Source organism: Nothoprocta perdicaria, unplaced genomic scaffold (assembly GCF_003342845.1).
Source record: "Nothoprocta perdicaria isolate Ctin4 unplaced genomic scaffold, notPer1 scaffold_242, whole genome shotgun sequence".
Lineage (NCBI taxonomy): Eukaryota > Metazoa > Chordata > Aves > Tinamiformes > Tinamidae > Nothoprocta > Nothoprocta perdicaria.
In genome coordinates, this window is record NW_020455469.1 from 976,186 (window position 1) to 1,004,068 (window position 27,883).

Below are 27,883 nucleotides of genomic sequence, written 5' to 3' on the forward strand. Positions count from 1 at the left end.
GGTAAAAAAATAAGACAACGCTCTGTTTTACTGTGGAGTATGAACTCAAGCGGGTTTTGTACGTTTTTTTTAACTGAAAACACCCAAGAAAGTTGTGTACAACCAGATCCGGCGCTGAGGGCAGGTTTCTGTGGGAGCAGCGTGTTTTTCTAGCACTGCGATTAGGCAGCGTTGAGATCCCGGGGGAGGCTCTGGGAGCACATGAACCTCAGAGCAGGCGAAGAAGGCGAAACGCCATTTCGACATTTCCTGTGCTCAGAAAACCTTACTCTGAACTTTCTGAATTTGTCCTTTTTTTTTTTTTTTTTTTTTTAAACAAAGCAATGTTCAGGTCACTTAGATAGAGAAATGAGTAACAAGCAGAAGAGACGGAGCTGGGAAGGAGAACTCTTTGTTTGCAAGAACTGAGTTTTAAGTCCACTTTTAATTGGTTGGCTTTCGAAGTAGCCAGAAAGGATCCATGCTGTGGAGCGACTGCAGCGCAGGGGGATGAAGGGCCCCCAGTTCCCTTCACACGAGCTTGCCCATAGACCACCCCTGGGGAAAACCAGAGCAATTACACCCCTTTGTACTGCTCAGACAGGTGGAAAGACTTCTAAGGCTTCTCTGCTTTTACGTGCTCTACATCCATTTAAGTCTCTTTGCTCCGTTAAGGAAAATAACAGTGTTTCTTCATTTGGCTGTGGGAATCTCACTGATAGGCTGCATTTTTCTCCTTTCAAAACTCAGGGTTTGGAAGACAAGGAGTGTGATTTTTCTTTAGTTCTAAAACCAGCATTTCCATAAATATGATCCCAACAAGGTGATTTTACCAGCAATTTCTATGGACACATTAGCCCAATTCTCAGAATGTAGAAAGCATTTCTGATCATTTTAGAAGCATTGATCTTGGCAGATGGACAACATGCTAGTGCTCGCTTCTTCCATAGACTTGTCTCCAGCACTCTTAGTTGCTCCAGAGGGCAGTGGAACAGTTGGCCAAGGAGTAGCCACATTTTCTTTCTGAGCCTCTGAGGTTTACTTATGTCTTGTTCATAGTAAGTGTCATATAATCAGCTGGACAACAGCCACCAAGAACACAGAAAATAGGGTAGGGGATAAAGAAGAGGGTTTTTTGAGAAAAAGGACAGGATGAAAAATTGCTACAAAGCAAGTTAGCTAATATTTTGTCTTATTCRTTTTCACTTTATAAGTTTTTTAAGTCGAAGTATCTGATCTAAGTAGGCATCTTATAAAAAGGGACAGAGATTACAACTACTGCATTAAGAGTTAATATTTTTGGCCTCTTGCATACTATAGAAGAAAAATTAAACTAGGCACCTCTCATCTGGCATTTCAAAGCAAGTCTTGCAGGGAGGTGTCTGTCTTTAGTTACCAAAAAACAAGCCATCAAGGTCGCTGCAAGGTGGTTTAGTATCATGAATGCAATGGCTCTGAAATTCTACCCCATTAGGGAAAAAAAATAGTCAACTCATGCACATAAACTAACAGCTCCCTTACTTAGAATGGGAATRTCCAAGGAGATAATCTGGCTCTAAGAGACTGTACCGAAGCAAAAATACCTATTTTAACAAAAGACAATGATTCTTTAATAGTTTGTGGACAGTCCATGGTTGGAGGTAAGGGGTTACTGCCCATATAACTACGGTGTTCAGTTTAGTGTCATAAGGGAACTGAAATTTCAATGTGGATGATGTTCAACTATTTTTTCCCTGAATATGAATAATGATTATTACTCATAAATGATATCAGTGACCATCACAAGCTYAAGAGTTGTCTGACAGAAGACAGGAATGAGACCAGATAATCTAGAAGCCATTTACATCAAGACAGCATTAGCTGTTATCTCTCATTAAATAACAGGGGTGGAAGTTGTCAATTTGCAACCAAGCTAGGTGGAAATTAAAGTTGCACTTTCAGATGGGTACACATTGTTCAGTGAAAATAAAAGAAAAAGCACAAAAGCACGGAGAATGTATTCATTTCCTTTTTTTTTTTCCTCCTTAATGGAACAGAAAATTTGATCTTGTCAGAAAGAAAGGCTAATGGTTTCACATTAAGGTCAGCTTAGCAGAATCAAGCTGTATTAATGAAGAAAGGCTCGAATTTTGTTAGTTTAGTATACATTAACAACATTAGTGAAGTCAACAGCAATATATGATCATTTCTTCTCCAGTACACCATCCGGAACTGCTTTTTGAGTTATTATCTGCAAAACAGACATAGTCCAGTTCCTATGTAATAAGCCACTGCGTATTTATAAACTAACTTAACATAGGTTTAATCTTCCAGCCAAACAGCCATTATGTTTCTGTGATTAAAACTTAACACCATTCAATTCAAAGCAAAGCAAGTTATATGAGAAACTCGGAGCCTTATGGAAGGGTAGTCCATAAACCCCCAGAAGATCTAGTACAACTCCTCAGGACAGGCAAGGAAGGTCAAGTTTGGAAGGACAATAAAAAAAACAATAAAAAACAGCTTGGTTTTTACAGCCCTGTGTGAGTTAGAGGTTGCACACGCCGGTGGCTCTTACAGAGCAAAGTTGAACAACGAGGCGAGGCACCTTACCCAGTCCCTGGCACATAGTGATTCACAGGTCCTTGTATGCAGCTTGTATTACCATCTTAAGAGGAAGCAAGCGTCAGCATTAATACCAGTATTACTGATTGCTTTTAGGGCTATCATAAAGTCTGCCCTGGTGCTTCCAAGGTCGCACAGTATATGCATTGTAAGTCACTGTAAATGAGCTTTAGGAGGTTGCTTATGGCTAACTTAGCCTATGATTTTGCACTAWCTATTGTTAACTTTAATCAAACTGCAAAAACTCGCTCTTTCATCTTCTTTTTGATTAAAATGATTTTTCATTTGTTCAGGGGTATGAATCTGCATCTGCAGATTCCGCATCTGCAATTATGTTTCACTACAGCATTTCTTATCTTTCCTTTGTCCTGAGTTTAATGGGAAGAAGCCTAAGTTTAAATGAAACCATTTAACTTTTCTAGCTAGAAAATCATGTGGTAAAAATATAAWTTTTCTGTGAAACTTCTCTAAGTAAAGCTTTAAAATACCTTCTTGGTGCACTGACCTGCCCAGTTCCTGCTGTCTTTACCAACCCTACTGCTGTGGCCCCAGGCAGAGCACACAGCACGCTTAGAGGTCCACGGATGGGATACATTGGTCTGGAAGCCCAAGAGGGAACATCCAAACATCCATAACTTTGTCTATCCAAAATACATACTGTTCCTTCAGAGGAATAACTCCATTCAGATGCTTTAGTCATGTAACATCTCTCCTGCATAACATTTCCCTTTCTTTACCAATAGGACAAACTGTGAAACCATGATGTAAACTGCTGGAAGCAATGGAAATTTTCTAAATTACGTGAAAAGCATTTCTTAGACAACTTAAATGACCAAGTCAGTAGTCTGGGTAGTGACCCAGACAAAAATATATTTCAAATAGAACAGAAATTGGGTGAGAGGAGCTTTCTGCTTTATAGACAGCATATATCTAATGTTGTAGAAAACYTGGTAAGCTGTTGAGATGGCTGCTAAGCCAGTAACTTGGAGAATGGTTAAAAAAATCTCTAGTGGCCTTTGAGCAGCAGTCCGTTCCTCACCTATTGGCAGAAGAAAGCCCCTTGTAACAGCATGGAGTAATTTCATGGCTTTTGGAGCACTCTGCTTCTGTCAGGGGCAGATGAAAAGCAGGCAGGTCRTGAATGCAGAACTTCAGCTCAGAGGTGGCTCCTCTACCCTGCTGTGTTTGTATGAATACAAGTATTTAAATATCCCAAGTACTGCACTCTGCTGCAAGCTGTACTGTGTGGTGTATACCATAGTGTCACCCTGAGCTGTCAGAGGGTTTTAGCCAGAGGCCTCAACATACATACAGCAGTAGCACTGCTGGGATATGCAGARCAGTGCATCCAGGACTAGTTTATTGTTTCTTCTTCCACTCAAATGGAACATGGGTCACCAATAGCCCTGAAGCAGCCAGCAGAAGATATCAAAGATGCCCCTGCCAAATCAGGACCGCTGTGGGCATGAACTGCAGGTTCACAGCCAAGRGTTCACCACAGTGAGCTTCTCTTCAGCTCAGTCCTGCCTCCCCATGGCCAAGCACCCGACCAGCATGATGAACAAAGCAGGCCYGAGGCAGGAGAGCAGGCTGTAAAAGCTTCTCACTAGTGAATATTCACTGCTGTTTCACTGGACAAGCTATGGTTGCTGGAGGAGGTGCCTCCAAGGGGACTGCAAGACCTGCAGCCCTGTGTAAAGAGTAATCAGAGCTCGTGTGAGAGGCAATATGCAGACCTGCATGAGCCATTAATGAGGGAAACGGGGCAAAAATGTTGTATTTGTGCAAGAGCTGGTCCATTAAGGGCCCCTGAAGATTTTGTTCATGTTCTCCTAGAAAATGCTGTCACATCATAGACTGTGGAAGACCACAAGAGGACACTATAGTGCTACTCATCTTCTAATTTTATTTACTGCATTAACATTCTCCCCCTCCCTTATAATTAAAATATTCATATTTTACAAAAGCTTGCTTAATTTATCCTTTAAGCCTGGAAAAATAACCAGGTTTTTAAAAGTGTTAAATATTGCAGCAATTTCTAAAGTAAAATTAAGATGCTGGAAAAATACACTTTATGTTAATGATCAATTCTCAGTTTATTTCATATTTTAACATTGATAGATTTGTTCTGAGCCATTCTCTCTTTTGTTTTTAAAAAAACAGCAGACTCAGAGGAAATTGAGTATAGGCATAGGTGGGTTCTTTAGATTTCATAGCTTCCTTGCAGGAGGAAACTCTGGAAAATTAATCCAAAGGGACTTTTTCTAAAGCTGTGTCAGACACTTTTACAAATTCTTGACCTTCATTTGGTTTGTCTGACAAAACCAGTATTACCTGCAGCTTTGATCTGAGCTGAAATGCTTCATGGAAATAACGAGACCAGCTGACAAGAAAAGACTTCCAAGAAAAACATGTACCTGGTAAGCAGGAGGGAAGATCTTTCCCATGAAGTTCACAAAGCCAGTTGGAGAGAAACAACATAAATGGAGTAAAATCCAAGTACCCTCCCACATGGGTTTTGCTAGTTAAGGCTCAACCCTCAAGCAGAAGAGGCAGCATTTCATTTCTGTGATGTAAGCTAAATACAGTACTGTGTTTACTTAGCATCTTTAACAATTTGTTTGCTTCCCTAGTTAAAGATTGTTTTGTGATAGAAGTAGCTGAGCCAAGGCTGATAACTTCTGGTTGCGTGGTTGCAGAGAAAYGGCACACGGAAAAGGATCAGCAATTGATTTCTTTCCGTGGAGAAAAAAAWATATAAATAAAAACTTGCACAACTTGGAATATTTTCTCAGAGAGAAGATGGGGAAAGTGTTGATTCAAAGTGAAACACTCTGCATACTCTTAGTGAAACAGCTAATCCAGTAATATAAGGCCAAGTGACTGACAAATTCCAGGTTAGTCACTGGAAATCTTGGACATCCATTTCTACAGATTTTTAGTTTTCTCTGGTAAAGCTTACCCAATCGTCTTAGTAATATCGTAAACATACAGAAAAAACTTTTACTATTTCCTCTGTTAAAAAATACATTTATAGGAGCACCAAACACCTGTCATGAAGTGTTTTATTTAGAATTTTGGTTTGTAGGTAAGATATCAAGATACCCAAGATGGATTAATCAGCATCACAGCTCATCCTGAGCAAAGTCAAAGATCAGCTAGCATACTGCTCCAGGTCCATGAACTGAATCCAACACGTCTTAACAACAAATAAAAGTCACTATTGATGAGAAAATCCTCTCTCGTAATTCATGTCAGGTCATTTAGAGGTTCTGTTTTCAGAATTTGAAGTAAATTGATCATCTTTACATACATGGATCCAGAAGAGAATTGACAGAGGAGCTACTGCTTTCCCTAGGGAACAAAGTGTTCCGTCAGTTGCCACAGATTTGCTCTGTTTTCCTGCTCCTTTTCTGCACCAATATGCATTTGCAGGGCATGGTGAACCCAGACACTGAACCAAAAGCATAAAACTAGTTACTARAGCAAGGAACACAGCTGGTTTTCATCCCAACCACCTACCTGAACCAGCTGCACAAACAGTGGTACCATCACAGCCAAGGTGTCTGCTGGCATAAGCTGCTATGGGACTGCACCCTACCCTTGAAAACAGCGATGAAGTGACATACAGCTTTTCCAAGCTGATCCCAAGGTGCAGATGCCAACTAAATATGTATTTTCAATTGAACAGAAGTGAACAGATTTAGAGTTACACAGGTGATTAGACCTAATACCATTTAAACATAGAAGTATGAAGAGCAACTCRATGAGACAAGGAACACAAGTGTTAAATAGGGACACCTCTCAGTATTCCACATCCCAGATTAGAGCCCAAACAAGTCACCCGTTCTGCAGAATTCAGCTTCATGARCCAGAGACTTGACATAACTGATGAGTTATTTACCTACAAAGAGCAGCAGGCTTTTTAGGACTGGCTTCTAGCAACCTCAATTAACAGATGAGACAACTGAGAATTAGTTATTTCTGTGGACATTGCAGCCCAGTATTTTGAAAAGAGATAGCACTGGTGTCAGTGTTTAGAGTCAGACCAGTAGTCTGCATGTAGTTTTGTCTGTAGTCCTTGCTGTGCATATCATGCATGCGGAAACAAGAGCTTTGGCTTTTTCAAGGAGCCTTGAAGTTTGGCTATAAATTACAAAACCAGCCTCAAGTACTTCAGGGTACATCAACTTTTAATTTTAGAGAGATAGTTATTACTATTTTCAGAGTGCACATTACCACAACTCATTATTTAGATGGAGTAAATAATGAGTTGTGTTTTTCCATTTGGCAACTAACCAAGCCCATTACAAAGATGCTATCTTAATTAAATCYGATACCTCACTGATACCAGCAGCTGTAATAGAATCTGTCAGTTTAGCTAGCATCTATTTCAAATTAACAATGCAAATTGCTCTTATTAATTTGCACATGGCAAAGGCATTAAATCCCTGGATGAATTATGCTCTTCATCAGGAGATAAAAATTGGAGTGCAACCATTTTCTGCTTGAGCTTTTGGAAATGCAGGGCTGGAATTGCTACCACAAGCAGCTGACAGGAGGACCATGACCCTAGCACCCAGACCAAAAGGCTTTCTGACAGCAGTCACAGCCAGCTTCCAACGTTAGCTTACTTTTGAAATGCATTTGAGATGCCTTTGTATCATGTTTCAAGACAAAGCTGCACAATTTTAAGTATTAAAGAAAAAAAGTAACTGCATAAAGGCTTGGTACCACACACACACACACACACACTCTTTTTAAGATGCACAAGACCTCATATTTTACTTGATATCGCACCTTCATCTTAAACCTTCCTCTCTATGATTCAACTGGCTTGAGTGATGTGCTGCAGGAAGCACCATTCACATGGTCTCACTACGGTGACTTTGAGCCATCTGCATTGCCTTTCCATAGGTCTGTGCTCACACTTTGACTAGGTTGGTCTGCAGCTAGTGAAGATGAAGCCAACTGCCAAGATCCAAGAGGCTCCACAGGGTAGAACCTACCTGAGTTTGTCCCGTTTCGCAAGGCAAAGCTGCCTTGCATGGTGGAGCTCTCTGCAGAATTGCATGCGATTTGGGAGGCTTTCTGCAGCTTCAACATTAGTGTTTTGCTAGATTATGCCAAAATCCRAGTCTTTTTAATTTTTTATTTAAATTTCATGTGTGTATTTTACCACAGAGATACAAGTTACTCTTTACAGCAAATACTCAAASAAGTACAATATATTACAGCTAGAAGAAGGAAGTCAAATACATCCATAGCAGAAGGGAAATCAAAATCAAAATTTATTACCCGTGTCTTCAAGAATAGAAATATATTTTGAATGCTTTCTTCTGTGTGGACAAAAAAGGTAGAAATTCAKGGGCAAGGAAGCAACATGACAAAAAAGAAAAGCTGAACAGACAGAACAAGCATTTTACATTTCAAGTGTGCAATTAACTTATATTGCAGTACTAGTTCTGTTCAAAGAGATGAAAGGCAATTTCCAAAGAGCTTACAAAATTATTAATGAGAAGTATATGTTTTTGCTGTTGAATTCATCATCCTTCTAGTACTGTGTGCCTTAGAAAGAAATTCTGATGCTAAAAATCAAGGAAGCCAAAACATCTGAGCTAGTGCACCAATTCCAACTTTGTATATATACAAACATATATATATAGAAACAGAATTATTTTTTGAGGAACTGTACTTAAAAATGTGGCTTGTATGTACTAGATGATTCAACATGACTTGCAAAGACTTCAGCAAGCGACTCCAGCATGTCCAGAATATTCTTATCAAAGGGACTACTGTATCAGGAGAGTTAATGAAGCTTCAGTTTGAAGCAACACGAGCACAGTCTGCATTCAGCAACCCTAATTGTACACGGGCAACAACAGATGCTAGAAGCAGTCTTAGGTGACTCTGAAGAACAGCTGGCTTGCTGTTTCTAATCTGTTCATGTTTATCGTTGTCTATCAGTTAGTAAACGCCTTGTATATTTACAAATACTGTTCATAGCCAATWACAAGACTTTGCTTGATGCTACAGTAAAAGATAATTGTGCAGATATATCAGTACATCACAAAAAAGCAAATATTATGTACCAAAAAGCAGTATTTTCCAGCAACCACTGGGAAATAACTCTACAAAGATTTAGGGATGCCATCTTGTAACATCAGCATGAATCTTGTGTTAAATTAAAATTCCAGCTTTGAGTCACAAGAGCCTACCAAGGATAGGCCTATCTCAATACATGCTTTTCAATTAAAAAGTAGCTTCTAGCCTCACGTACATTTGTAAATTTGAAAGAAGCATTTTACAAGTGCTGAAGCAGCAGCAGATATGSAATATCAGGCTTTTTAATCAGGCTCTGATCTTAGCCTGATGTAATATCGATAAAAACTGCTACTGATAAGTCCATTCCAGGAACATTTCTCAAAATGTGAAGAATTTGAAAATGTGAAGAGCATTCTAATAAAATTTAACACTCCTTTGCAGTTCAAAAAAAAAAATTAAAAACAGTAAAACCACAAGATCTCACCCTCTGAAAAGCTGTAATTCCTGTTTTACTCTATGGACAACCAATAGCATCCTGCAAATTACAGAAGAGCATCTACAGCTCTGCGCCTATCTGAATACATGACACCAGCCTCCTCCTTTCTGCTCCTTTCCAGTATCTAAGTGCTGTTATATCCTGGCCAGGGTTAGAAAGCAAGAGTTTAGTACTGCAGGATGGATCTCTACTACTAGCGTTAGGCATGACATCTCAATTCACCTATTCATACCACACCAGAGGACTTATCCATAAAATGAGAGTAATTTTCATCTGTTTGTCCAGGTTTTGCCAAGATGACAGTGAATTTATCATTTCAAATTCCAAATTCTTTTGCCACMATGTTGAAAATATACATTATCTTTCAATTACGCAAGTGAATTTATAGAAGTTAAATCAAAATTTCAGCCCAGCCTTACAATAACAACATYGCCAAACAAGACAGGCAGTTACACTTCAGGTTACTCCATTTCTCTCTCAGCTCCACAGATCTTATGATATGTAACACAATATTACATATGCAATTACAAGTGTTAGACTGAAGGACTGTGCCATAGAAGAAAATCCAAAGGATGCAACTGCCTGGAGTTGATAATTGCTTAGGTCTAGGCGGCAGGAATTTTGCACTTCTTCTTGGGGGATTTCTTTCTCACTTACGTCCATTAGTCCTCTGTCTCGCACCTAGAACAAGTCAAAAGAATGGCCCTGAAAAACCTCAGACTAGCACAACAGCAGTAAGTTTTGTGCAGCCAGCAAGTTCAGTGATACTTCAAATGAACCAGCTTGAACTGTATTGCAAAAAATGCAKTCGAATGAGGGAAGCATCATCATCCTGAGGTTTACATTCATTACACATACATTACATCAAGAGTCACAGGTGGCTGTTGTTTGTCTTGACTCCTGGCACATGTAGATGCATTAACTGGAAAGCCTGAAATAAACTCATGAGCCTTCTTCCCTGAAGCCAGCTCAGTCTTGGGACAGAGCCCCAAACATGTCTAATTTAAAAGGAAGAAAACTATTAGAWCTCAGACAGATGACTGTGATGATTTTGAGTCTCTCATGACATCAGTCTGCTGCACGTACAACTCAGCCTAAGGCAGATAAACTGGAACAGAAGACAACTCCCTGATTTATGTTCATCTAACGTATCCCAGAAGTGCAAATGGAAGAAAAGATCACTGTGAAATAGTGTMTAGAAAGCTCTATGTATAATATCTACTTATTCCCATAAAAAGAAACAGGAGGAATTAAGCAGGTAGCAAACTTCAAGCTATTTTTTGTTTTGTTTTTTTTTAAAAAAAAGTAGGGCAGGGATGTACCCTCATCGCTGCACAAGTTTCTAGCGATGAGGTCTCTAGCTGGTGATGTAGCCTGTTAACAATGCAGCCGTGCCTTTGGATCCCAGCCGGTCCCACAACAGCAGCTCAACGGGCTCGCAGGAGGCAGCGAGAYGGGGCCAGAGCCTCTGTGACCCGGCTCCGGCCACGGCCCCTCCATGCTGTCAAGTGATTCCCTTTGGAAGCCAGCAACRTGTACACAGCAAATCACCAGAGTTTAAGAGACGCACAGAGCTCTGTCTGCTGTCTCACACTTCATTCTGCTAGCTCTCTTTTGCAATCTTGGTTGCTTTCGCAGTATTTGGATTTATTACACRAAGCGCTTGTATTTCCTCGTAACTCTCTCATTGAGAGAAATGGCAAGGCCGTGACAGTCCCTCTTTCCTCCTTTAGCAGGCATCAGGATTCAGGTTAGGTTTTAATCTTACCTTTTCCGCTTCCCTAAAGACACGGAGGAAGTTTTCCCTCAAGATGCCTTTCAGCTCCGTTTCATTCCATCCTCTTCTAAGAAGCTCCCCAATCAAAGACGGATATTTAGAAACATCTTCCAGTCCCTCCGGGAAGCTGTTGATGAGATTAATGCAAGCATATTCAACATAGATCATGGAAAARTGTAGAAAAATATTTTTCTTTTAATTATTTCACAGAAATCCATGCCAGGAACAAGGTCATTGGGGACTAGATTCTTTCTCAAAGAATTATAAAAAAGAGAGAMTCCAGCTGATATAGCCAGAAGCAGGACTGAGACACAAATGTGTTTTTTTCCTTCATGGAGTATCCTGTTAAAAGGACTAAACTGTGTACTCTGGAATGAAACAGCACTTACATGCAGGCAGGATAACAGCCTAAGGGATATTAAAAAAAATGAAAAGCCTCATGTAGGCAATAATTCCCCCTACATCTGGCTTTAGGGTAAGAAGAAACWGCTGTATTACAGATGGAGCATTCAACCCATATAGCTGTGAGCAAAAGGGAACCTGCAGAAGCATCACAGAGTAAAGAATGGCTGGCAATTCTTTTTATTCTGCTGGTTACAAGGTCTTTTCCCCTCCCCCTGCCCCAAACCAAGTAAAATTAGAGCAATAACGTTGCTTTGAATTCAATAGCGTAGGCAATATAAAGCAAACTACTCAAAACCCTCCACTGAAGAAATTACACGAAGCAAAACTGATTGCCTTCTGCTAATTCATTCCAGAATAAAGCAAAACTGAAAGTAAGGAGCTGCCAAACCTGCATTTAGCCATAATTCTAAATTGAATTTCCTAAGTCTTCAACTTTGTTTTGAAACCACTAATGTTGTTATTTTCTTTTGGAGAGGCTGCTGTCCTAAACATCTCACACTATCTGTGCCATTATTTTCTAAAGCTTAGTCACGCTCTTAACAACTCCAGCATCAATTAAACTGGTGCTCTTGGCCTTTGGAGCACCCCTGAGCTGACACATTTGCCGTCTAAGGGCAGAGGCAGCTTTTCTGGGAGAGGGGCATTGGCCATGGCCCTACTTGTGTGCACRGCCCCTGCCTCAAGCACACACTGCAGAGCTCGCAGGACATCAGGACTAGTCTCCACTCTTGGAGCACACCTGAACTTGAACCTGAGCTTGAAATGCTTCAAACATCTTTTATAAAACTGTTTCAGTTGTCCTCAACRGGATAGCTTACTATGTCTTTTAGAAACCCTCATAACTTCAAGTCAAAACCCTCATAACTTAAGCCGTAAATATTAGTGCACATATGGTTTTACTTACTGTTGAACTCCATCATAGTCTCCTCCAATCCCTATAGACTCAAAGCCTGCAATTTTCTTTATATGGTCAAAATGATCTAAAATAAAATATCAAAGGAACAAAAACATCTAGGCATACATCAATAACACACCGGTGATGACACCAACCTCCTCCTTCAGACACATTGGTGATAAGCTAGTGTTCTCCTTAGTTGTAGATTTATAATAAAAAAAAAATCTAAAGACATCTCGATAAAACAAGTTAAAACATAATAATGCAGTCTTTTTTTTTTTTTTATATTTACTGATATTTAACTGGATGTTAATTGTTGCTAATGTACCCTAGACAACAGTCTTCAAAATAACAGCTACATTGGTGGGATGTTAAAAAGGAAGATGTGAACATCACAGCACATAAATTCCCAGCACATATTACATACACAAATAGATTGTATGTTACCTATTATACACCAAAACTTTCCACTCTTAACTACAAAGGTTTAGGGCATTTTCCAGAAAGTAACAACTATTTTGGGTTTAATGATTCTTAGCTCCCTTTGGACGCATCAGTTCCTCCAGCTATGTGTTAATATCCTGCATCTCTTRCTATGTTGAAATGAATGTACCCTCTAAAAACACCCAGAACTGGGATAAAGCAGGATCAGAAATAAGCAAGTAGCATAATTCCCTCATTCTGAAACATGATTTGGATGCCAAGCAATTTGTAGAAGCCACTCATAAGAATTGCAGTATATTAACTTTTCCAACCTGCCACGGTAGAAACATTAACAACTTTTCTGCCACAGGCCAGTACATCTGCATTGAACGTCACCATGATAATCCCCTTGTTCCTTTTCTGAAAGAAAGAGAGAGGCAATGAGCAGCCGCTCAGGCTTTCTGCAAACCTCACAAGCATCTCACATGGGTTATGCTCCAGTTCCGTCTTCCCACAGGTAAACATAACACCACACATCAGGCAAGAACGTGATTCTTTTTCTCCTCCTTTTTTTCCTTTTTTGAAGMCATCACTCACCAGTTGCTTGAGGATATCATCAGGAACGTTTCTGGAGTGGTTGCAAACAGCAGCAGCTGAGGAATGGCTGAAAATGACTGGTGCTTTTGAGAGGCGCAGCGCAGCTTTTGCCGTCGAATACGAAGTGTGAGATAAATCTATCAGCATACCCAGGCGATTCATCTCCTTTATCACTTCCTAAAAGGGATTTACAAGCAAAAGGAGCAGTATTACATTTCTACAAAGGAAGCCATTTAGCCGATGCATTAAAGCAGATAAATAGGCTCTGCAGCTGTCAGCTAGCTGTAAACATGCTATACCTATGTATGTGTCTACTTGCCTATTAATTTAATGGGAGGATCTTTACTCACAATTAAGCAGCACACTACCACATGCTCAAGATTTAGGGTTCAGACAAACTGCATTTTATCAGGACATAAGTTCTCCAAACCTTATCCTTCAGATTTTTATTCAAATCCCACTACTTCCACATACCTCTGATCACATCAGGAAAAAATAGTGTAATTACATCTAATGCTACCATTATCCTTAAGAACATCACAAGGAATTCGGCTTTTATGAGCTCTCATCCTCCTCTTAAGTAGTAAGAATTGCCCATAATTAGTTTTTAATGACTGCTTGCTTTTTGAAAATAAAAGGCCAGTTGTTAATTGTATAAGAGCCTGCTTTGATTATCATTCAAAAGAAGTTCTTACTTGGCCAAACTCAGTGAGACCAGCCACATTAGGGTAAAACCTATGTATTCCCTTAGACGATGATTCAGACCTTAAGAAGGGGAGCAAGGTAGGAGAAACACAACGTCATTCTGGAGAGCACAACAGCAGCAGCTGACACTTCTTAAGCCCCACACCATAGAAACCACCACCTCGATGTCACATAGCCAGACGCAGGGAGAGCAAGCTAGGCAATATGCATCTTACTGGCACAGTGCACTTCACATTCATAACTGTCTTCTAGCAGTTATTCCTTCAGGTTTGGGACCATTGCACAACTATAGTTTGCAAAGTGACACCACACAAGCAAGGAGATGCTTGTCAGAAAGCTTCCCATTAAACCACCCTTTGTCGGAAAACATACACTGAAATGCATCCGAAATGCCAGTTCCCTGTCAGCCATAATCTGTCCCTCCCTGTGCACACTCTCCCCCAGGTCTGTACAGCAGGGGACATTTGCCAGGCGGGGAGGAGTAGGTGCTGTCACTGTGACACAGGAACCAAGGGCTTCTCTGGCAACTGTACAGGGGAACAGTCTTGACTGTCAACTGCCACACTTTCACCTAGCATTTACCCTCAAATTTACACCATTTGCATTTTAAGTCCCCTTTTTCTTCCTGCTTTGTCCTAAGCAACTTTTCTAGTAAAGGGGAACAGCAATTTCCCCTTATTTCTGCATTAACAAAATTTCAAAGCTCCCCAAACCCCCCACAAACACCCAGAACCCAAACACCCTATGGTTACAGCAGTGGTTCAGACCAAGCCTGCCASAGGGGACCCCTCTGATGCCCTGAACCATGGAAGCGGCCCCACTTCAGGCAGCTACACAGACACAGGCACCCAGGTTACCACGGCGTGTTGCAGGAATGGGTTAAAGTCAGGTAGCGGACGCCCAGCTCATAATACATCCGCAGCGTGGCCAGGCTGCTGTCGATGGAGTGGCCGCCTTCCACCCCGATCAAGCAGGCAATCTTCCTGCTGTCTGAGATGCCTGGAAAGAGCAGAGCAAGAGAACTGCAAGGTAATTTCATATCACAGAATCACAGAATGTTCAAGGTTGGAAGGGACCTCCAGAGATCATCCAGTCCAACCTTCCTGCTCAAGCAGGCACACCTAGAGCATGTGGCACAGGGTGGCATCCAGAGAGGTTTTGAAGACCTCCAGAGAAGGAGACTCCCCAGCCTCCCTGGACAGCCTGTTCCACTGCAGTGTCACCCTCACAGTAAAGAAGTTCCTCCTCACCTGGAGGTGGAACCTCCTGTGTTCCAACTTATACCCATAGATAGATAAGAAGATATCTTGATATCATGATAGATAGATTRATATCATGATAGATAAGAAACCAGTTCTACTGAGCAACATTTGGTATTGAAATTGGAAGCAGTAACGCTGGCATCTCTATGCAACTTCTCAGCGCAGTGCACACTCATCTGGCAAACTATCTTCTGACTGCTGGGACTATGCAGACTCAGTTTTTGTGCTTCACTGAATGAACAGTAACTCTCAAGACCAGGATAACTTGCCTGCTTGCAGTTCMGTTTTGCACATAATTCCCACAATTTTATTAAAAAAGTCTATTATGAAAACAGAGCGTAACCTTGGGAAGTCACCACAAGCTCAAGTTCTTCGTAGCTGTTGCACATCCTTTTGACAACATCAATTTGCTCTAAGGTCAGGCGTACAGCATCCTTGTTCTGAGCGCTGCAAAGAACATACACTGACCAAAACTGCAAGAGACATTGATTGACAGGTGAACTAGGCAACCTGGCCTCCACCTCGGAAACGACTGATTGCTAGGAACAAGCTCATTTGTACAGTAACGAAAACATCGAGTTTCCTACAGTTTCCCAGAGCTGCAACTACATTTTTCCCTCCTCCCTCTCTCCTCCCCTCAAAAAAAAAAAATGAAGAATTACAACCTCAAGCAAAAGCCTCCACCCCAAGTATGATTAAGGTCTTTTGAAGTACTCAAATACTCCACAKCACACCAAAACCCAGAGTACTTCTGCGACCGAGGGAGAGGCAAGTGCAAAATGCCTTCTCCAAGAGTCTCATGGCCACAACAGTACTTACCTGAGCTCCCACATAGCCCGCCTGGAGCTTCCTAAGGTTTGTGTGGGTCTGGTTGAGTTCCCGTAAATTGACTTGACTGAGCCTATTTTGGTAAAACATTCTCAGCCGCAGCACAAAGTCATTGTGGCTGGAATAACAAACAAGAAGGTCTTGGGATAGAGCAGTTCTTCCCCTTGTAAGTCAACTTAATTTAATGGTCCCTTTCTTAACTTAGCACCTTAAGTCAGTAATTGTCAGTAATACTTGCAGTAACGTATGCTTAAAAGACTCCCTYCTTCCCAAACGAGTTTTATTCCTTAAAATGCTCCATAATAAGGACAACAAAAGTCTTCCTGGCCTTGCCCAAGTTTGTAGCTCTTTTGCTGCTATACCTATGTTGCTCCCCATCCATTCTCAAGGCACAGCACTGCTGAAAGCAGCAGCCACGCTCCTTTAGAAGCAATATTTGTGGTGTGGCATCAGGCACCAGGTCAAACTACACTCAGCACAACCACTTCTTTGAGCTGCGAGGGCAGCCTATTAAGTCCTGCTGTTTTACTCTTAGCTGAGTGCCGAAGTCACAGCTAATGGAAGATGCCATTGGATTACGGGAAGGAGATGAGGGTGTTGTGTAAATGGGAAAAAAACAACATTTGGTGATGGAATCTGATCTGAAAATTGCAAGTTCATTTAGAATAACTTGACCCCAGACTAAGCACGTTCTGAACCAAGATTCTTGGAAGCAAAAATCACTGCAGCAATAACCAACTGCTAMCTGCCGCATACCACCCCTGCTCATGCAAACACATTTTGCCATCTCCTCCTCACTTATCAAGGTTCCCAAGGGGGCTTATTTGACCACGAGACATTTCCCATACCCATCAATTAAACGGGTATCTTGCATCAGCYGGATCGCTCGCTCTCGCAGCGATTTCTCCTCGTTGAATGGCACAGCAGCGGAGAGGAGCAGCAGCAGCCACAGGAACTGCTGCAGCAGACGTCTCCTCATGCCTGGTTGCTAAAGCAAAAAGATGCCACAATTATTCCCCAATGACCACGAAATAGGAACCTTTCCCATCTGCAAGGGGCAGAACCAAAGTGCCCATCTTCCTGATAAGCCTGGGGTGAAATTCCAAGGAAAAAGTGAATAATGGATAGAAAGACATAGTAGAAGAAGAAATAGTAAAACAGCTGCATTCTACAGGATTTTATACAGCTGCTCCAAGGGCACCGTCCAGGCATTAGAGCCGGCCTGGCAGCCCCTGTGCTCCCGCATTCCCCGAGCGGCTCCATGCCCAGGTCACCGTGACCGGGAAGCGCATCCCATCCAAGCCACATGGGCTGGGTTGCTCCATTGGCTCCGTCTGGTGAAAATTTAAGATTCCTTTAAAATTCCTTTCAAGGAAATCCTGCACTGCTAACACACAGAGCACTGCAGGGCACTAAGATGTAACTTTTTTCACAACATGGAATTTGCAATTTTGAGATTTGCAATTTTCCCATAATAATAATAATGGGAATGACAGCAACTTTAAGAGTAACTAAAGCACTCAGTATTTTTTCTGGCTTCCTCCCTAACTCCCCCTGTAAAGTGTCAGTCACAAAGCATTCCTAGAAGCAGTTTAGAAATACCTCCTACTCTGTGCAAAGAAAATACATAAGCCACCAGGAACTAAAAATGTATATTCCAGACTCACAGTTCCTGGAAGAACAACTTAAATGGAGGTTTTGGGCATCTCCTCAGTCCTTTTAGTGACACCCACATTTAGAGGTAGGTACCCTTTGAATTCCTTGATATCATAATGGAAGAAGTCCAGAGGGTAACGGCTGCAATTTTAATAGCAAACAGTCAACACTTTTTTTTCTTCCAAAAGCCTATAAAAAAACAAAAATAACACAGATATTTCCTTCACTTTCCACTCTGAGACAATGAAGTTATCTTCACAAACTTTCTCCTCTGGCAGTACATATTGTTTCCTTTTATTAATATAGAAAGTTGTTTTCATTAATTCCTTGTCTCCAGAAGTTAAAATAACAACTATCYGAGATACTACAAAATTATCAAGCAGCAGAGACTCCGCTCGCCTACATGTCTCCCCTGCCTTTACGAGAGTATTTCCCAACAGCAGGAGGCAGGAACTCATTCCCAAGAAGTAGAATCCTTTCTAAAGCTGAATATTCTGGAATTAAGGCAGAGATATCAAGGGAAAACTGCGGCCAACAGCAGTTTGGGAATTGACYTCAAGTTACTCTGAGCAGATCACCTACCCGTGGCATCCCATTCAAAACACTTTTTTCCCCCCACTTATTAGAAGATTTCAGCTATAAAAATCTAAGCTGACTTAACAGCAGGCCTGGAACCAGGGTACCATAAAGCAGTGCACTGAAAGTCATATTCCTGATAAATGTATATTTCCAAACTACACATTATACTGTTTTATTATTATCTGCAAGATGCAGAGCACAATCAGAAGAGGTGTCCTTTCTGCCCTGTCTTTTGTCTGATGGAACATAAATACATTTTTTAAAGGAATTTAAATTTAATAAATTTAATTATTAKATTTTATTAAGCCACAATAAGTTTAGTTAAGCTGTGCAATTCAGACTTATGCAAAATCAAGCCTGGCTGAAGAAGTAGGTTTAAAGTCAGTTTGGACACGGGCTCAAGGACGGCTGAGGAAACACGGGAGCATCCAGGCACAAAGGCAGCACAAGAGCCCTAGTTCCACCTTGCATTGGATTTCCTGCTCTTACCTGTGCTCAGTGAAATCCATTTAGGCAGCAGGGTGCTCTCCAGAAATAAGAGCTAAACAAAATTGCATCAAAGTCTCCTATGCACTTAAAACCACCCTGGTTTGCTTCTGATTATTTTTATTTTAATTTCTGATTTATTTTAACTAAATTCGTGCAGAAAGTCAGGCAGTCCATTACAAGGGGATAAAGTGCAGGATCTCTCCCACTCCAAGACAGGCTCTGCAGCCAAAGCTCTGCAAACRCCCCAAGCAAGAGGGGACCACAAGCACACCGAGGAGGCTCTTCTGCCTTGCAGCCCTGCTCCAGCTACACAAAACATCACAGGCTTGAAGCACACAGGGGAGGAGATAGTGAGGTGTCAAATTCACTGCTCTTTCCTCCACTCTTCACCTCTCATGGACGAAATGCCTCCTCCTAGGCCTGACTTGGCACTTCCCAAGTCTTGGCACTGGCTTGGCTTGGAAAAGCCACCAGCTCACGGGCAACAAGTACTGAACTAATCCCTGCAAAGCTGGGTTCCGTGCATGGGGAGTCTTTGCAGGCTCCAGCTGCAGAAACCCAGCTTTGCTGCACRCGTTATTTGCGCTTCAGCCACAGGTTTACATTCTTCAGGCTCTTCAGCAACAGCCAGGAAGTTCCTATCAGTAAAACACGAACACGGCAAGGGCACAGGCTGTGCTGGGGGTTCCCACGTCGGGGAGATGGGAGCYGTGGTGAAGCTGGTGGCCCAATCTGCCATATAAGGATGCAGCGAGGAAGGACGGGATAGAAAAGGGCTGCCCTAAAGCAGACATTTCAGTGGAAATCCACCCCACACAGCGAGAAAGGGGCACTTTCATGTACTGCTCTCATTGACCATCTTGGGAAATCCACACAAGCTGCCAGGCCCCTCTCCTCCTCTCCAGCCAGCAGGCCAAGCCTCGGTGCAAAACAAGGGCGGCAAACAGCTGCTGCTATTTAAGTGCATCAAACCCTGCTCAGCAACAACATTCCTTTGATCCTGATTTTCCATCTCATTCTTTACTAAAATACCTCGTGACAGCCTCGATATTAATACCTGAGCGCATTGAATTACTGTGCTCAACCCAGTGAATGAAGTGTGATAAAAGAGAGTTCGCAGCTTGAGAGAGAAACACCTCTTGCAAGTTCTGCTTAAATGAGGCCAGCTTTTAAATAACAAGTTTAAACAAAAGCTACACTAAGAGCAAAGCCACATGCAACATAGCAAGATTTAACCTCTCACCCCCCCTTTTTTTAATTCCTTTCACCACTAGCACCCCAAATCCTGTTCCACTGATCTGCTGCCATCCTTAGGAAGCTCCTTAGAGCTATCCCGGTGTGAGTATTATAGCTGTTAACTGCTCCAATATGCAATCCCCTCCCTCGTGTGCCATTGCTGCCATCCAGTGCCCTCCGCAGCTCATGGGGACCCCCTCAGTGCTCCCCAACTGCAGCCCCCCTGGGCACAGGGGTGAGGAGCAGGAGATGCCCCAAAGCACCAGGGAGCAATGAGAAAACAGGGTGCTGCAAAGCCAGTTGGACTGGGGTAGCAATGAAGGATAAGAAGCACTCATGGATGGAAGGAGTTTCCATGATCTCAAGTGAAAAAGAAAAAGCAACAAGGCGTGATAGCTCATCCCAAACATCCTGGGAAAGAGGAACCCTTTAGGGACAGTAACACTGCTTCTATGTTTGTATATAGAAGTATTCTTGTGTACTTCTGGTGTTGTATACTCTTAGCTTCTGCCTTGTGTGTCCTCAGCTATTTCACACACTGCCCACCACACACGTAGACAGCAAATTTATACATATAACATAACCTCGTACTGCCACTTGAGAGAGGTTGTTGAAAACTTTCCTTAAAATGACAACTACTGAGCTTGCTTCCCATCAGATTTCCATTCTTGCCTTAAATATTTTGTTTGTTTTGTTTTCTCCTGGCCAGTCTTTCAAGACTCTTCTTGCCAAATTCAGATTACAGAAACCGCCAAGTGGATTCTTACACTACAAAGTACGTGCAAGTTCTGACTAACGCTGTCTGCTTACACAATGGCCAGCGATAAGGGCTGCTTTCTCAGAAATCTCGGGTTTCGGAAATTCTTGTAACTTCAAGATGTGCTTTTGTGGCATAACTTCCTAAAGGCAGCACAAACCAGAAGAGCCTGACTACATCAGCAGCACCGTGTCAGACCACACAGTATCTTGCAAAGCCACCTCCCGGTTGAAAGAGCTGACCTTGGCAGCACAGCTCGCAGGGAGTGTTCGAGCCCCGGGTTCAGCTGCCTCCTTCGATAAGGCAGAGCTCTTCCTCCTCAAGGCTCGCGGGCGGCTTTCCTGGAAGATAAACCAGAAGCCTTTGAACCGCGTGTGCAGACTCGAGCAAACAGCCTCCCCCGCGCGCCCCAGCTGCCGGGCTGCACCCGCACAGCGATCCCGGCATTCCCGCTCCATCCCCGCGCGCTGTTCCCGTTCCACCGGCACCTCCGCCCCGCGCCCCTCTCCGTGCCAGGGCTCCACTCCTGCTCCCAACAGCCGCATCATTTTTGGCAGCATTTTGTCACTACATGCTGATATTTTGGAATGGTTCAGGAGCAGCAGGCAGGTTTAAGCAGGGAGCATTTTCAGACATACTCTGAATTTTCCATTTTCCCTGCTGCTCACGTTTTCAATGCAGAAGTTACGAGACAGAGCGCGCTTTATCTGCTGCTCAGGGCACACCAGTGAAAGATTTCCAGCAACAGTGTCTGCTGAAAACACAGCCGTTCCCAAAACCCTTCCCTGGGTGCCAGCACAGCCTTTGCCAGGCTCATAGTCCAGAGCTATAACCTCTATATAAAGACACTCTGCCAGCCCTGGCAAAGTAATTCCTGAAGGCAACACAGAAACCTCATAAATTATCATGCATTCTGCTGTATAGAGCAGTATAGCATAGCTACCATTCCCACAACACAGGTAATTTAAGCATCAGTTCAAAACCCTTAGTGAGAAAGCAGCAAATGCAGCTTGCCCGCGGTGATAGTGAGGAAGGTTTCAAGCAGGAAGCGTTGTTGCTGTGTGCTCAACATCAAACAAGCAGCTGCTGACAGAACCAACCCCCAGCGACGCGTTATCCCAGCTCTGTATTTGTACAGAAAAGCTTTCTTAGCAGCTACAAGAATTTCCTACTTAACACCAATCCGAAGTCATGAAGACCCACATACAGAGAATCCTTCTGTTATAAATGTTACAAAAAAAGATGCAAAACATTCTTTGCACTGTAGTAAGATGCATTTACCGTTAAAACGAGCTAGGTAAGAAAGACACTCAGATGACACCCTGGCATTCAGAAGTGACAAGGTCCATGGTAGCCTGGGCAGCCCCTTTGCAACAGCTCCGAGCACAGCGTGGGGAGCCCACCCGGGGTTTCCTCGTGCTCCCTGAGCAGAGGGGAAGAGCCAAAGCTGTCACGGGACTCCCAGCTTCCCCGCGTTCACCTTCAGGCTCTTGGGAGCAGGCTACCCTGTTCGGAAAACGCAGCGGAGACCGAATCCATGTTCCACGGCGCGGGACGCAACGGCGCGAGTCTGGCGCGGGACCCACCTGGCATGAGAAGAGCCCCGAGGGATGATCCCGGGTTTGCTTGGCTCGCGTGCCGCGGGCTGCCGGGAGGGAGTGGGGAGCGCAGGGAGCGGGTCTGCGGGAGCCTTCCCTGCGGGGCCACCCACTGCAGAGCCCTCGCGGGGCGTGTGGGGCTCCCCGCTCCGCATCCGGCCTCCGCTCCCTCTTGTGGCAGCCGCCGCCGCCATCCAGCGCCCGGACACCCGCCAACGGTGCCCGCAGCGTCCGGCACCTGCCAACAGCGCCCGGACACCCGCCAACACCGCCCGCGGCGTCTGGCACCCACCAACGGCGCCCGTGGTGTCCGGCACCCCGGTCCTGTGTCTAGAGGAGCAGGTCATCATCAGCACCGACTCGTTTCGGTCGGAAAGGATTAGTTGGAGGAGTTGCCAACCAGTCCCAACTAATGTTTTAAGTAGCTATCTTTATTGTCCACAATGCATTCGCACAGCTGCCACAATAAGAGTTGTCCCTATATATGTCATGTTATATTCAATCAAACTCATCTCAGAGGCAGATGAGAAGGTGTAAACTAACCACAACTCCTAGCCATACAGAGGTTGCCAGGACCCAGCAGGACGGCATTAGGTTGAAATTAGGCTGGGACTATTTTCACACACTAGAAAACCTTGGTCCAGTTCCAGGACAGCTTCTCTGCTCTCACCAAGGTAATTCATATTAGGGCACATCTCCAGTGTTTCTGCTCCCGTGGGTTTAGCTGTGGTCTAACTATGTCCCAGGTGACAGAGCTTTGCAGACACAAACACCTACCATAGCAGCTATTTGTAGCCAAAAGCTGATTTCTCTGCAGTATCTTTGTACTCCACCAGCTCACAGCATCACCTTCCCTTCGTGCCAGCGCTSCAGCCCTTGGCACAAATGTATTCCTGTGCGTGGGTCAGCTTTAAAACCTCGCAGCAGTGAAACGCCCTCAGGAGAAGTCAGGTTAACATAGCATTATAAATGCTGCTTAATTAATATCCGAGCTGTTCCCTCCGAGGTGGCAACATCCCAGCCTGCCAGCTGGCATCTTCTGAACATGGGCACCAGTGTTATAATTAGAAACTGTAGCATTTTAGAATGAGGAAATCCCGCGGTATCAAGATTACTGTTTGCATAAAAATAGCAATACCRGCATTCCTGACTATTGCAAATATAGCTCACTTATTTCTTCTACTGGTCTCAGAAATAGTTTCAGGTCCTGAGATGGATTCAYATTTGGAAGAGGATGAAGCTCTTTTATTCAATCTTGATTTGGTGGATGGCCAAAACTACCGTGTCTTCATGACCCTGCTTTAACCAGCCTCYATCCAGACAGTTTGGCTGATGACAAATCTCCTCGGGATACCAATGTACGGAATCGTTCTCCCTAATACTAACTACTAAACCCAAAAAATAAAGAGGGGGGAAATGTTTCTCACCAYAGAATTTGTTTGTACCTTCTCCAGGTCTGAAAAGAGAAGAGTCAACACAAAACTCTCCAATGTTTCACAGGGGTTTGCAGTCTGGGGAAGAAAATTTTAGCAGTTTAGCAATAATTTAGAGTAGAATTATGCTCATTTTAAAAAGTTATTTGAAAGTTCATGTTAAAAAGTATGATAAATTGCTCCATTTTAAAATTACTCTATTACAAATGATAGTGCTCAAATACTGAAGCAAAGGAAACCACCAGAGCTGGTCCCCCAGCTTTCTGATTGCTTAAGCTAAACAATCAGTCTACCAAATCTGACACCTTATGTTTTCTTTATATATATATGTGCATATAAGAAAATTCAGAATTCTTTCTTGTGACTTTTGTTCTTAACTATATAGTATGTCACACATATATACATATATAAATATATCTTACACACACACACACACACACAGAAAGAGATGATTTGCCACAAGGTGGCAGAACAATCACAAAAAAAGAAAAAATTCCAATCACACACCCCAAAAAAAAAACCCCAAAAAAACAAAACAAAACAAACAAACAAAAAAACCCCACCACCAATCTCAGAAGACAGGAGAGCTCACTAAAGAGATTATCRTTTCATTGTTTCATTTTCCTTGGGTTGAAGCATTTGTTGCCTTTACCAGGAAGCAATGCAAAGGTTCTAAAGAATAACAGTATTACTAGAGCCAAAGAACTCCTCATCACCAGAAACCACCTCCACAGCACTGCTCCCAGCAAAAGGCTTCACCTGCACTGGTTGGTACCTCCGCCACGAGGGACTGCCTCCCAGCCTCACCAGAGGCTYTGGCTGTCCATGTTCCTCAGCCCTAGCCCTTCTCCTCCAGCCAAAGCAAAGCCCTAAATTTCACACCAAACTAAGTAGAACAGTTCATATCACCTAGCTTTCTTCCAGACCACGACTCCCAACAGAGCCCAGCAGCAAACGGCCTCCACCTTTCTCTGCCAGCTTCATGAAGCGGCTCCTGCCCCTCGTTATCCTTCCTTGGCTACAGCTGGSGGGTCACCACACCTGGGGCTGCCCAGCTGCTTCCCAGGGCTGCTTCCGTGTTACACATTGAACTTACCTGGTGACTTGAAGCATTGCAGCTCTGGAAAAGCTTCACCCTGGTTCCTCATCCACGTAGGGTCCCGGGGCTCCCAAGCGTGGGGATATGGCTGGAGTTGGGGACATGGAATTCCAGTTTCCTACAGCAGTGGCCTATGGCTATTTGCAACAGCCCTGATATTCCTCATCCTCCTCATGTTATTTCTGCTGTTCTGTGTAAGACAGTTAGCACTATTGCTGTCTGCTGTCTTATTTAACACACAACCTTGTCTCTTACAGACAAGGGGCAGAGCTCGGGGGCCTTCCCCTGAACATCTCCCACACCTTCCACATCATCTCTCATCGCTTGGCCTACGGCAGCTCTTGCATCAACCCCATCCTTTACACCTTGCTCTCGGAAGACTTCTGCAAGTTCTTCTTGCCACCAGCTCCTGCTGAGAACCTGGTGTCAATACAGCAGAACACAGCAGGAGGACAGCACGGGCTGGACAACTAACGTGTAAAGCAGGCTCACAAGGGGAAATACATTTCAGGAAGAAGAAGGAGAAGGAGGGATATGTGCAGAAACAGAAGAATTTCCTTGAACAAGAGGCAAAAACACCTGCTGAATGGTCCTGGTTTTTTTGACACAAGTGACATTCTCACAGCTCTGTTTTCCTGCTGGTTTATACTCCGCCTTGCCAGGTCTTCTCTCRATTGCCCCTGTTACTAACCATTCATTTGTTTTTTCTGCTACCACAACGTTTTTGTTTTACTCAGAAATCTCACCCTGGGGCAGGGGCAGTGAGGTCAAGCATGGGAGCGGAGCTGAAGGAAGAGAGAAAAGAGTTTGGGCACTGTTAACTCGGTGCAATGTTCTGGAAGCTGCAGCAGTCGTTTTCCTCCTGTTATTACAGTTTAATTTTCTGAYATGCGGGGAGAAAGACAAGATCATGCTGTGGGTTGGTTGTGCACGTGCATTCGGATCGAAAATAATTTAGGATGTTTGAAATTCATTTAAATGTATCCTTCATTTGAGACTGTGGGCTATTGAGATGAAGACTGGTTTTAAAAAGAAGGAATTCGGGGCAAAAGCTGCAAAATCTTCACTGCGAACGCTTGAAAAAGACTAACATTAATAATATGCAAAGCAAAATAGAGGAAATATTGTTGAGTTTCGAATCACTAAGTACAAAATCTGCCCGATCGGAGGGGAGACAGCGCTGTGCTGGGATGAAGCTCCTCTGTCCCTGAGCGTGAATGAAGGGTGACCTCTAGAGACAGCGTGCAGAATTGTATGAATTGGAAGGACAAACAGCTTTTCTTATGCCTCTTATGCCTTTCTTCCCTGTGAAACAGGGAAACATGTAATATTTACATTGCTGTTGCTGAATAATTTCCTCTTTAATGTTTCCAGTATAATTATGGCACTGGGAATGAACCAAGCGCCTTGGATTTAAGCACCATTGGGTTTGTGACTGTCCGAAACTCCTTGGAAAAGCAGTTACTGGATTAATGGATAACTTCTGAGGTCTGCTTAGCAAGCACAGCAGGTCTCCTCAGAAATTCTTCTCATTCCTACATGTTACTAGTAGTGATCTCAAAAATACTCAGACTCGTATTAGCTACAGATAGAAAATTTGTGAAGTTTATGATAAAACGCGGTTGCAATTTAACCCTGCTACACAAATAGAGCAGGACAAGCTCTCGGTGCAAGAGGACTTGCATTTTTTCTGCATGTTAAAACCACTGTCTCCCCCCACCCCTTTCCTGGCCCCGGCACTTCAGTGTTTTTCTCTATTGTTCAGTGAACACAGGAAAAATACTCTGTGGTTTTCATTCATTTTTAACCCACATAAACCATAGGGTGTTTTTGAATTTTCATATTAAAAACATTCCATCTTTTTGGTGTAAGTAAGAAATGATGCCTACTGGATCTATACTACTTAAATGCTGGTAGCATTTTGAGTGTGGGGCCATGTATGTATGTAACAAGATTTGTGAATGGCAAATCCTATAATATAAAATAAAATAAATTCTTTATTTTACCTGAAAATTATAAAAATAAAAAATATATAAATTTTTTTTAAAAAATTGAAAATGAGCATAGCAGTTTCTAGCAAGGGTAGTACAACAGTGTGAAAGGAAAACTGTGCTTCAGATTTTAGTGTCTTGCACCTCTCCGGACTGTTCTTTATATATTCCCTATCTAGAATAGATGCCATTTCTGTGTGTTAGGGAAACTGCAGCCTCTGAGTAGCAAGCAGCTGTACTGCAGCTGCCAACAGCAGGATTTTCTTGAAAAATGTCTCTGAATGCTCTGCACACACATGCTAGGCCACCCGCCCATCCAAACCAACAGTCATCACCGCCTTCATTTCTCATGATAAGGCCTAAATCTAAGCTTCATTATGAGGAATAGATTGGCACATTTTGGCTTTAGATGTCAGGTATGTTTTAGGTATGAAGATTTACTTCCAAATTGCCTGTGTTCAYGCGCTCTGTTTTCACACGGGATCTCAGCACGGAACAGGATCAGTGACGTGGGATTTCTCTCTCTGGTTGTTTTTGTTTTCTCGTCTCTCCCTCCTTTCTCCCCCATTTGTTCAAGAACTTTCATTTACAAGAACAAGAAAATTGCTTTTATAAAATGCTCTTTTCTAGGTGAGTACAATAAATGGAGGCCATTTCAGAGGCACCCAGACCACATGCACAGCCCTTTGACTCGAATCTCTTGAAGATAATGTTCCGTTGCTAATGCTTCGTGATGGGAAGACGTTCCTGTGTCTTCAAAAGAACCTTTGAATTTGTCTTACTGTAAAATATGGCTAATGTGGAGCTTTAGAAACAATCCTCTGGGCGTTGCTGTGAGAGAAGTTTAATGGATGCCTTAATTAGGCGGATTCGGAGAAAATAATTCAAATGTTCCCAACACTGAGCAAACAAAGATTTCCTCTTAGCCCTGCTCTGTTCAAAGGCCGCTTCCTGAGGGGTTAGGGCCTTTTTTTCCCTTTCAAAATGACTTATTTTCCTGAAAGGTCTCCCTGAAGCATCAGCCTTACC

General features: G+C 43.0%; 1 protein-coding gene across 4 annotated transcripts; it reads right to left on the reverse strand.

Annotated features, from left to right (window-relative positions):
• Positions 1 to 7,918: 7,918 nt before the first annotated feature.
• LOC112947687 (dipeptidase 2-like) lies at positions 7,919 to 22,383 on the reverse strand. Of its 4 annotated transcripts, none has more exons than XM_026039818.1 (12): positions 22,320 to 22,383; positions 20,976 to 21,074; positions 16,865 to 17,004; positions 16,008 to 16,134; positions 15,532 to 15,661; positions 14,784 to 14,925; positions 13,917 to 13,986; positions 13,222 to 13,398; positions 12,957 to 13,044; positions 12,211 to 12,286; positions 10,893 to 11,028; positions 7,919 to 9,805 (listed from the first exon to the last, which is right to left on the reverse strand). In XM_026039818.1, exons 3-12 carry the CDS (start codon positions 16,993 to 16,995, stop codon positions 9,617 to 9,619), a joined length of 1,266 nt encoding a protein of 421 aa, XP_025895603.1. In that variant the 5' UTR covers positions 16,996 to 17,004; positions 20,976 to 21,074; positions 22,320 to 22,383; the 3' UTR covers positions 7,919 to 9,616. The 4 variants fall into 4 exon arrangements, with proteins under 4 accessions (XP_025895603.1, XP_025895601.1, XP_025895602.1 ...); XM_026039816.1 differs by lacking the exon at positions 22,320 to 22,383 and adding an exon at positions 22,015 to 22,076; XM_026039817.1 differs by lacking the exon at positions 22,320 to 22,383 and adding an exon at positions 17,766 to 17,861 and having other exon boundaries at positions 20,976 to 20,994.
• Positions 22,384 to 27,883: the final 5,500 nt, after the last annotated feature.